Genomic DNA, 11,820 nt, shown 5'->3' with positions numbered 1-11,820 from the left:
ATACGTTGAGACACAGGAAGCCAGTGAAGTTCTTTCATGAGAGGAGTGCTGCAGAGTGTTGTACTTTTTGCAAGGGTTGGAGAGTGGAGTCAGGGCAGCCTATGAGAAGGGATTTGCTGTAATCTAATCTACACAGAATGCAGGATGTAACGAGAGTTTTAGTGGCATCAACAGTCAGAAATGTTCTTGTGGAACCTATTCTTCTAGTTCTAATGTAGTACCTGTTTGTAGTGAACTCACCAGCAGGAGTATTGCATACATAATTACGCATTACTGAATTAAAGTAACTATTTTCAAAGCTTCTCGCTTACCTTGGAATAGTGTCAAGCAGCTTATGTTGTGTCTAGATCAGCAATCAGATCTTCACACTCAGCCTGCACTTGCTGAAAACTGGACATGCCTGTATCTCAATCAAGCTGTTGTTGCGGAGACAACGGAATCATGCTCAAGTCAGGTCCAACTGAAATAAAAGCATATTGTTAGCTGATAAATGATTTGATCAAGCAAAACCATGCGGTATTTTTTTAATAAAATATTTTGTATACCCCGCTAATGCAAAAATAATGTACTTATTTACTATTAGCATTAATTTTAGCTGGTCATTCAAACCAGAGCTTGTTCTAGAACTCCACAAGAACAACAATGGCAGTTGGCAATGGCACTGGCAGAATACAGATCAAAACAATATTAGTATTAGCCTCACCAAGGGTTGACTTCCCATCAAAATGAATGACGGACTGAATCAAACTTCAGAGACATTACAATTTTTCACAACGATTTTTTCAGCAAACAGCCATGTTTTAATACCTGTACAAATGTATCAGTGATATCACTATGAGTATGACAGTATGACAGTGTGGTAAGCTTACCGACGATTCGTTCAGTATAGTCTTTCTATGTAAGTAGTGGTCCAGTGAACGATACCTTCCGCCTGTGGTTCGAGACAGAGATTAAGTTGAAACTTAATTCGAGAAGCCAAACACTGACGAATACTTACGTATTTTGAGCAAAACCCACGCACGTCGACCACAAGTTGATGTCTGCTGGAGTACGTAATCATAACGTAGAGGACAACAGTTTCACTTGGCTGGCTTCGGTTATTCCCACCTGTATCTGTTCCTTGCTGTTCTCCAAGAGACACCATGGTGCAGCAAGCTGAAGGGTGTCCTGTCGTATTTCCTCGAAGTTGTAGTAGGCAACCAGGTCAGGAGCAGGAGGTGGGGGGCGACTGACCTGCAGCAGAATTCAAATCAATTAGTCAAGTCACTATGACATATCTTTATTGTTATCGCCACACGACGGGCGCTGTGGCGGGGTGGTAAGACGTCGGCCTCGTAATCGGAAGGTCGAGGGTTCGAATCCCGGCTGCGGCCGCCTGGTGGGTTAAGAGTGGAGATTTTTCCGATCTCCCAGGTCAACTTGTGTGCAGACCTGCTAGTGACTTATCCCCCTTCGTGTGTACAGTAGTCCCTTCCATTTCCAGCCCTTTCGTGGGCGTGAACCTACCCGGAGCGGCCAGCTTTCCCATGACTAATGAGTTTTCCTTCTATAATTGACTCTTAATGGCCGTTAACCTGTCTGACGCGGTCAACGGTCACTGATTTTTGCCCTAAGGTGCCCCTCTTACTCGACAGGAGCGGCCACTTAACGGCCACTTGTCACTTTCGCGGGCGAGCGCCTGTGGTGTGTGTGTGTGTGTGTGTGTGTGTGTGTGTGTGTGTGTGTGTGTTGTGTGCACAGACGGCACAGCACGAGCAGACGACATGAATACTTACGCATGCGCAAACTGTAAATACAGACATGCGCATACATGTACATTTACGGCAGTCACTTCCGGATCGATCACAGCTGATGTGAGTTTGAAACACTTGTTTATCTGACACTCAAATACATATATAATAATCCAAACAACACACATAGAAACATACGAAACAATAGCTTAGCCAGGACGATCGAGTTAAACACGCAAATAATTAAGATGTATAAACGAAAGCAAAACTAACAGAGACAATGAATCGGCGGCTCGTGGATGATCGCTTTCTTTTCTTCATGAAAACTTGATCGTGTTTTTTGGGTTTTTTTGGAGGAGGAGGGGGCCTGTAATGAACGGCCACCTGATATTTGCGGTCACCTTTGCAATGACTAATGGGTGACCGGATATGGCAGGTACTACTGTACACGCAACCATAAGACCAAGTGCGCACAGGAAAAGATCCTGTAATCCATGTCAGAGTTCGGTGGGTTATGGAAACACGAAAATACCCAGCATGCTTCCTCCGAAAGCGGCGTGTGGCTGCCTAAATGGCGGGGTAAAAACGGTCATACACGTAAAAACACGAGTGTACATGGGAGTTTCAGCCCACGAACGCAGAAGAAGAAGTTATCGCCACACCAACCCTAAATTTTTCCTACCATACTGTATTTGTTATCCGAGAGAGAAAAAATCCATGTTGCAGACTCAACTGGAAAAATTCCCTTCTCCATCATCTAGTGGACAGAGCTCACATGATTTCAAACAAATCTTTTTTTAAAGTCACATACTTTGTGCGACAGTGTTAGTTTACTATAACTGTAATTTATAAATAGCAAATTAAAAAATATCACTTATCAGATAATCAGCTAAATGCCTGGCAGATGACCCTCATTCAAAGTGAGTCGTGGCTAAACCATGAAACTAGAAAAACAGGTCAGGGTTCGACACTAGCGGGGGCCGGAACGCCCCAGAGTTTTGTGTTCCGCCCCAAACATTGCCGAAGCTTGGGGCCCACTCCGCCCCAGGAAAAATTCCAACAATGACAAACCGAAAATTCTAATGCCAGCAGAGCCAATCACTAAAAATCGCCAGTCAAAGTCATCACTGAAATTTGCGTTACGATCAATGCCGCAGTCAAGAAAAAAAACATTCAAATCGTCGAAGGACAATGTCGTAAGGGAAATAACTCCCAGATTGCGCTCTTTAGCGTGAGAGATAAGTATCGCCTTCAAATGCCAAACGCAAAATGTGGCGACACATCCCTGGTGTAAAAAGACATGGAAATGAAGATGAAGAACAGGGTGGAGAGAAACGAAAAAAGGAGACCGATGCAGCCAAAAGCGCGAAGCGCTGTCGTAATTTCAATGTCAAATGGTTGAAAGAATTTCCCTGGCTTCAGTACGATGAAGAAAAACAGACAATGCATTGCCGCACGTGAATACTGAGAGTGGGCCCCAGATTTTTTTTTTTCCGCCCCAGCAATTTCCATCTCTGGGGCCAGTGTGGCCCCAGGCCAAATAAGTTAGTGTCGACCCCTGCAGGTTATACCACAATATAAATCTCACACTGACAGCGGACAAAAACTGAGAAAACACCCAGTATACATGTACCGGTACTCACAAAAGAGTTACAAGTAGCATATTATCACTATCAGTATCACTAATAGCATACTATACTGGGCAAATAACAGCAATTTTTACTCACTGGGGGTTTCCTGGCTGGAGTCTTTGGTGTTTCTACTGACTTCTGTAGCACATGGTTGGTTGGCAGACTTCCTGGAATGAGTGCTCGCTTGCCTGTAGGCCCAGCAAAAAAACATGCAAAGAAAATGTTCAAAATGCTGAGTCGAAATTATAAGTTAAATTAACTAAACAGACCTATACATTTAGATCTATTGAAATAGAAACAAGAATTAGTAAAACACACTACTGCAAATCTGTCAAGAATGAACAAGACTGACTCAGTGACCGAGTAAAACAACAAAAGAAATCTAAGTTCTAACCCAGAAGTTTACTAGAATATATTCAAAAACACATTATCACAAGAACAAAGAGTGGTTTTTTCCCCATTACCTAATAATTATAGCTCAGAATTACGCCTTTGTCAATGTATGATTCAGAATACGATTGTGTTATTTTTTGTCTGCGAGCTGTAAAAGTACTAGTTACTACAAGTACTAAGCCTCATACTGATTGATTGATACTACTAGAGCTTCGTCACTTGAAGCATTACAAGCAAAACAACACAGCACAGACAATCAGATGAAAGCTTATTTTCGCTATATTACTAGTTTTTTTACGTACCGTATTTGAAGCATGTTTCTTTGAAATGTCGGGAACATCCTCGCATTCTTCGGGTTGAAAAGCTTGTCAGCACGGTTGATTTTGTGGAAGAGCAGCTCTCCATTCGGCATCCGCTTTTCCGTTTGGTATACCATGGAAAGTTATAAGCGTTGAAGATCTTAGTGAGCTCACGCTGCATCCAGGCATACAACAATTTGCACCGGGCATCTTGAAATCATGGTTCACTTCTCTGGCATCATCGAAAAATGGCGAAACGGAAGTGACTTTTTTCGGAATGCAGCTTTCTTCCGGTTGTCAGCACTTACCGCGAGCGCAGCGAGTTGGCGATTGATCCAGTCAATACACAACTATGCGCCGGCATAGACCACTGATCTAACAAGAAAAATGTTCATTCAAAATGAACAGCGTCGATGCAATGTCCACCAAAGATTTATTTTGGGAAGTGTTAAAGGTTAGGGTCAAAAGTTAATGAATTGCATGTTGTGCTGGATATATATAAATTGTTTATTTCAGTCAATGCTTGCCATAATTGATCAAACAGCCACAAGAAAAAAAAACTTTTTAATTAAAAAATAGAGCTTGTTTGAAACAGGTAGAAAGGAAGAGTTGATATTGCAATATCTGTACGTGGGAATGTGGTGAAAAAGAGTGCTAAAAGTAGTAAGTCAGTCTCAGATCCATTTCAAATATTTATTGCAGAAAAACAAAATACAAATTACAAAAAAACACAGAACCATTACCAGGTGTCATAGGAATGTTTGAAAACAATAGTTTTAATTTTACACTGTAAATACAGGAATCAGAATTAAACACCTCAAACTGATTGGCACATGCATAATGAATCACCTGGAATTGCAACAGGGAGATACTGAAGTAATTGGAAACAAACATCTGAAATTGACAGAGAAACAATTGAAAATATAGTACCAGTTGACATGAGCGTACAATATTTTAATGGAAGTGCAATTTTAGCACGAAGCATCCGCAGGAGGATGCACTAACAATTACATAGTGCCACAAAATGTGTACGGACATTTCACAACCGTGCATTATTAGCACAGAACAAATACATTATTGTGACAATAATTTACACGAAACATTTCACAGTACATTTTTATGCATGGTGCATCTACTACAGGAGGGTGCTCCAACAATGATGCATAGTGCCAACATTTAGCGCAAACTTTTGACAAAAGTGCATTATTACCACAAAGCGCATACAGCGATTATATAGTAGCAAGTTGCACTAAACATTTGAACAAAATGCATTTTGTTCAAATGTTAACAGCACAGCACCAAGTTTTGCATAAGTGCACAACAGCACTGACCATTTCACAAAAGTGCATATAACAGCTGTGACAATTTTACAAAAGTGCATTGACCATTTCAGGCAGATGGCTAACATGCAGATTTCGCTTTGTCTGTCTTTCTTTGAAAAGTAGGCATGTTCAAGATCGATGAAGTCATGAGCAATTGGGTTAGATGACAGAAAAGATTCAAAAACGTCAGATTCAGTTAGATGACAGAAAAGATTCAAAAACGTCAGATTCAGTGTTTTGGGCACTGTTGAACAGGAACATTCTCTCCTGTTCAACAAATGTGGGTTCAATTCAAAAGCAACATTGTCACAGATAGGCTAGTGTTACATTTCTGTAAGTTTCAAAAACATCTTCCATGTGTTGGTTACTGTTGAACAGAGGCATATTTTCCTGTTCAAAAAAGTCTGACACAAATTTTCGTAGTTGTGGGTTAAGGTTCGATCTATACCGTCATTCAAACGAGTCGTAGAACCGTCATTGTCACAGACAGTGTTACATTTCTGTTTTACATTCAAACGAGTCGTAGAAGTAGTAGTACATTTGCGTTTGGTTGTTTTTATATTTAGTCAAGTTTTGACTAAATATTTTAACATCGAGGGGGAATCGAAACGAGGGTCGTGGTGTATGTGCGTGCGTGTGTGTGTGTGTGTGTGCGTGTGTGTGTGTGTGTGTGTGTGTAGAGCGATTCAGACTAAACTACTGGACCGATCTTTATGAAATTTGACATGAGAGTTCCTGGGTATGAAATCCCCGAACGTTTTTTTCATTTTTTTGATAAATGTCTTTGATGACGTCATATCCGGCTTTTCGTGAAAGTTGAGGCGGCACTGTCACGCCCTCATTTTTCAACCAAATTGGTTGAAATTTTGGTCAAGTACTCTTCGACGAAGCCCGGGGTTCGGTATTGCATTTCAGCTTGGTGGCTTAAAAATTAATTAATGACTTTGGTCATTAAAAATCTGAAAATTGTAAAAAAAAAATAAAAATTTATAAAACGATCCAAATTTACATTTATCTTATTCTCCATCATTTGCTGATTCCAAAAACATATAAATATGTTATATTCGGATTAAAAACAAGCTCTGAAAATTAAATATATAAAAATTATTATCAAATTTTTTTTTTCGAAATCAATTTAAAAACACTTTCATCTTATTCCTTGTCGGTTCCTGATTCCAAAAATATATAGATATGATATGTTTGGATTAAAAACACGCTCAGAAAGTTAAAACGAAGAGAGGTACAGAAAAGCGTGCTATCCTTCTCAGCGCAACGAATACCCCGCTCTTCTTGTCAATTCCACGTGCACTGCCTTTGCCACGGGCGGTGGAGTGACGATGCTACGAGTATACGGTCTTGCTGCGTTGCGTTGCGTTCACTTTCATTCTGTGAGTTCGACAGCTACTTGACTAAATATTGTATTTTCGCCTTACGCGACTTGTTTCTTTTAGATTCCTGTCACTCATACCAGCAGTATTGATTGAGGTACATAAATCTGTTGATGTACAGGGATGACTTGTTTGTAATGAATCCTTGTTTCCTCCACATTGAGTTTGCATTGCAGTTGGACAGAAATGAACAGGTGTTAATTGATAAACACATTGATAATGGCTTTTGAGAAAATCAATCAATTCTGCAAAGGAATTAACTTGATGACATCAAAACTGCAGCGCCATTTGAAGAATGGTTACCATTTCTGTTTCTTTGATGGGAATCAAACAAATAAAAACTTTGACTATCCAAGTTACCATGAATGCTCATTTTCTTTCCAAGCACCTAGCCAATGGAACACACTACCTCTCCCCCTCCGTCAACAACAGTCCCTCGAATCATTCAAATCTGCACTCAAGACATTCCTTTTTTCCAAATAATCCATGCATTCTACACTGCCCACCCCATCCCACCCTGAATAACTGTACATATTTTAATGGTTGATGGTGTGTGTGTGCTAGTGACTTTAAGTCTCCGTGTGTGTGAATGAGTGTATGTGCGCCTTGAGTCGCCTGTTGGTGAGATATGTGCGCGTTATAAATATTCGTATTATTATTATTATTAGTTGACCGTCCTGAAAAGTAGCAAGGATATAATTTGAGACGATAAACGCCTGATGCAATACATCCTCAAGGTCAGTCAACTCAAAACCTTCATCATTCGCAACATCAGTAGGCAACACAGCGGGATTCGTATGTCCAGAAATCATGTCGAAAAAATATTCCATTTTAAAAGCATGTCCAACCACAGTTGTTGGCAAGTGTTCGTGTCCGAGGTAGCCTTCAGTGTGTGTATATGTATTCATGTGACAGAGAGCGTGACCTCATTCTTCAATCCTCTCTCTCTCTTCTTTCTCATTCGAACGCACACACGCAAGAACGTAGCCTACGCACGCATGCACGCGCGCACACACACACACACACACACACCCCGCTGACGCACAAACCACGCACTCACACACTGACTGTCGGCAAGCATCTCTTTTTGTTACATTTAGTCAAGTTTTGACTAAATGTTTTAACGTAGAGGGGGGAATCGAGACGAGGGTCGTGGTGTATGTGCGTGTGTGTGTGTGTGTGTGTGTGTGTGTGTCTGTCTGTGTGTGTGTGTAGAGCGATTCAGACTAAACTACTGGACCGATCTTTATGAAATTTGACATGAGAGTTCCTGGGTATGATATCCCCATACGTTATTCATTTTTTTGATAAATGTCTTTGATGACGTCATATCCGGCTTTTCGTGAAAGTTGAGGCGGCACTGTCACGCCCTCATTTTTCAACCAAATTGGTTGAAATTTTGATCAAGTAATGTTCGACGAAGCCCGGACTTCGGTATTGCATTTCAGCTTGGTGGCTTAAAAATTAATTAATGACTTTGGTCATTAAAAATCTGAAAATTGTAAAAAAAATATTTTTTTTTAAAAACGATCCAAATTTACATTCATCTTATTCTCCATCATTTGCTGATTCCAAAAACATATAAATATGTTATATTTGGATTAAAAACAAGCTCTGAAAATTAAATATATAAAAATTAATATGAAAATTACATTTTCGAAATCAATTTAAAAACACTTTCATCTTATTCCTTGTCGGTTCCTGATTCCAAAAACATATAGATATGATATGTTTGGATTAAAAACACGCTCAGAAAGTTAAAACAAAGAGAGGTACAGAAAAGCGTGCTATCCTTCTGAGCGCAACTGCTACCCCGCTCTTCTTGTCAATTTCACTGTCTTTGCCGTGAGCGGGTGACTGACGATGCTACGAGAATGCGGTCTTGCTGCGTTGCATTGCGTTCAGTTTCATTCTGTGAGTTCGACAGCTACTTGACTAAAATTAATGTTGTATTTTCGCCTTACGCGACTTGTTTTCTTTACCTTTGTTTATTGTGTTTTCGATATTTGTGTTTATTTTTTGCTTGACTTATCTGTTTTATTTTAATGTTTGCTATCCACATCGTGTGATAAATGTTTCTTTTCAGTCTCTGAGTCAGTTTAGTTTCTGCACGCCGCTTTGGTACTCCTTGTTTTTCTAACTGGTGTATTGTGCGCGATTTGCGGATTTATTTTTACATTTAGTCAAGTTTTGACTAAATGTTTTAACGTAGAGGGGGAATCGAGACGAGGGTCGTGGTGTATGTGCGTGCGTGCGTGTGTGTGTGTGTGTGTGTGTGTGTGTGTGTGTGTGTGTGTGTGTGTGTGTGTGTGTCTGTCTGTGTGTGTGTGTAGAGTGATTCAGACTAAACTACTGGACCGATCTTTATGAAATTTGACATGAGAGTTCCTGGGTATGAAATCCCCATACGTTTTTTTTCATTTTTTTGATAAATGTCTTTTATGACGTCATATCCGGCTTTTCGTGAAAGTTGAGGCGGCACTGTCACGCTCTCATTTTTCAACCAAATTGGTTGAAATTTTGGTCAAGTAATCTTCGACGAAGCCCGGACTTCGGTATTGCATTTCAGCTTGGTGGCTTAAAAATTGATTAATGACTTTGGTCATTAAAAATCTGAAAATTGTAAAAAAAAATAAAAATGTATAAAACGATCCAAATTTACGTTCATGTTATTTTCCATCATTTTCTGATTCCAAAAACATATAAATATGTTATATTCGGATTAAAATCAAGCTCTGAAAATTAAATATATAAAAATTATTATCAAAATTAAATTGTCGAAATCAATTTAACAACACTTTCATCTTATTCCTTGTCGGTTCCTGATTCCAAAAACATATAGATATGATATGTTTGGATTAAAATCACGCTCAGAAACTTAAAACAAAGAGAGGTACAGAAAAGCGTGCTATCCTTCTTAGCGCAACTTCTACCCCGCTCTTCTTGTCAATTTCACTGCCTTTGCCATGAGAGGTGGACTGACGATGCTACGAGTATACGGTCTTGCTGAAAAATGGCATTGCGTTCATTCTGTGAGTTCGACAGCTACTTGACTAAATGTTGTATTTTCGCCTTACGCGACTTGTTATTCCTTTCATATGCTGTTGAAGTGTTGTGGGTGTTATTGTCTGTATATGCTATGTTGCGTCTGTGTATGCCTACAAGAATTTGCATTCGCTCTCTGCCAGTACAAGTCCAAACTTTAGTGGGTGTAATGTGCCTGTGGTCTGCTGGCAGTCGAGCACAGATAGTTTTCAAACATTCCTCCAGTGAGCCGACGCGCGCTGCGACCTGAGTAAAGCGCTTCTTTGGTCTCTGGCAACGTTGAACTGCGCTGATATGCCCAGCGACGTGCGGACAAAGTCATCGCTGTATTCACCCTCTCTGGATAACTTGCACATGTCAAAACAGTTGCAGAAACACAAATCTCAAAACTGTTAGGCTTTTTCTCTTTTTTTCACTTTTGGCAGCGTTCACTCTAAATGTGCTGCCTAAAACGGACTCGTTTCTGTTCACAGCCAAAGCTTTCACACAAAAATTGCTATGACAGCTAAGGCCGCATTTGTTACATTTTAGCAGTGTTGACCCCAAGTTTCTACTTCAAACAAAAAATCAATAGCAAAATCTCAAAGTATGTGCGAGTCCCCTAAAATATGGACCACCTTCAACAAATCGAAGAAAAAGAAGCTAAAGGCTTTTTTCATTAATTCATTAAGAAGCTTGCTGGAAATAACCTATTACTAGCCCTCGAGATCAGTTTAAAAAAAAAATAACAAAAAGTCTTCTTTTCGTGCAAGTTGATAATTTTACTTATTTTCACTCTGTTTTTGATAAGCTTCTTTAGTTTCCTGGTGTTCTTCAAATAATGCTCTCATCAACCCGAAACAGATCAATCTAAAGCATATTTGAATTAGTCTGACTTGTACACTAAGTTGTATCATGCTATTTTGAAGTATAGGGGGCTTTTTTTTTTTTACAGTGATTCGTGAAGGCCGCTTCACTGGTCCATATTAGGCGCCCAGGCTCCTAATATGTACCATTTGTGATTTTGTATGTATTTAATTTTTGCTGAATGTCTATCAAAGCTATTTCACTCTAATTAGGCCTAACGGCCAACCTAAGAGAGAAGGACTACCAAACACAAAATGAAACTTCTTCGCAAGAAAACAAGCTAGTTATCAGCATGAAACAAAAAGTGGTCCATATTAGGAGCCCTTCCTAACTGTCTGTGTCTGCGTCGAAGATGTTACCGTGAATGTGTTTTTAAAAGACATTAATTTTGTCAGGGCGGCATTCAAACCACACGCACCAGACACGAACCGACGAACAAAATACTTCTGACAACAACTTAAATGTAAAATCAACAAGAGTACTGTAGCAGGGACCTGTATTAATATAGGTCTATGAGTGTAGTAAGATTCCAAATTGTATTCAGACCAAAACAACAATCATAAAACATACATGGGATTTTTCATATATATATATATGTGTGTGTGTGTGTGTGTGTGTGTGTGTGTGTGTGTGTGTGTGTGTGTGTGTGTGTGTGTGTGTGTGTGTGTGTGTGTGATGATAACTAGTTTTAACGTCCTCTTAGAACTGCAACTGGCTTTAGGACAGGTAGAGTTAATATGCTTTATGTGGGGACAAGACACTGAACAAACATGCAACCAGAGAACACATATGGTCGTGTTATAATCATATCTGGAAGTCTGTTGCGATGTTTCAAAATGGGGATGGAAGTGAAGATTGTGTACGCGGAATATGGTTGGACTGGAGCGGTTTTGTAGGCTTATTTTTTTTATTTTTTTTTATGTGGAATATTGTTATATTTGTGGCTGAATAGGTAAGTAAATACATAACTGGAAAAATAATACAATGAAGAAGAAAAAGCTCGGCGTGAGAGAGTATTGAGGGGTGGGAAGGAGGAACAGAGATCAGGGTTTTTAAAACAGATATCCTATTTCAGCCTTATATATTGAGAGACACAGGGTGTATGCTAGCTTCCATTGAAGCGTGCAATGTTTATCTAAAAAAAAAAACCTCATGGGGTTTCAGTT

The 11,820-nt window shown here is 39.6% G+C and overlaps 1 protein-coding gene across 2 annotated transcripts; it reads right to left on the bottom strand.

The window, feature by feature from the left end:
- Window positions 1-308: 308 nt before the first annotated feature.
- LOC138954275 (uncharacterized) lies at window positions 309-5,114 on the bottom strand. Of its 2 annotated transcripts, none has more exons than XR_011451780.1 (4): window positions 4,057-5,114; window positions 3,458-3,549; window positions 998-1,233; window positions 309-460 (listed from the first exon to the last, which is right to left on the bottom strand). XR_011451780.1 is itself a non-coding variant. In XM_070326157.1 (4 exons), exons 1-4 carry the CDS (start codon window positions 4,232-4,234, stop codon window positions 446-448), a joined length of 411 nt encoding a protein of 136 aa, XP_070182258.1. In that variant the 5' UTR covers window positions 4,235-5,114; the 3' UTR covers window positions 309-445. The 2 variants fall into 2 exon arrangements, 1 of the variants encoding a protein (XP_070182258.1); XM_070326157.1 differs by having other exon boundaries at window positions 1,108-1,233.
- Between the last annotated feature and the right edge of the window lie 6,706 nt (window positions 5,115-11,820).

Source organism: Littorina saxatilis, unplaced genomic scaffold (assembly GCF_037325665.1).
Source record: "Littorina saxatilis isolate snail1 unplaced genomic scaffold, US_GU_Lsax_2.0 scaffold_626, whole genome shotgun sequence".
Lineage (NCBI taxonomy): Eukaryota > Metazoa > Mollusca > Gastropoda > Littorinimorpha > Littorinidae > Littorina > Littorina saxatilis.
This window is presented reverse-complemented; position numbering and strand designations above follow the sequence as displayed.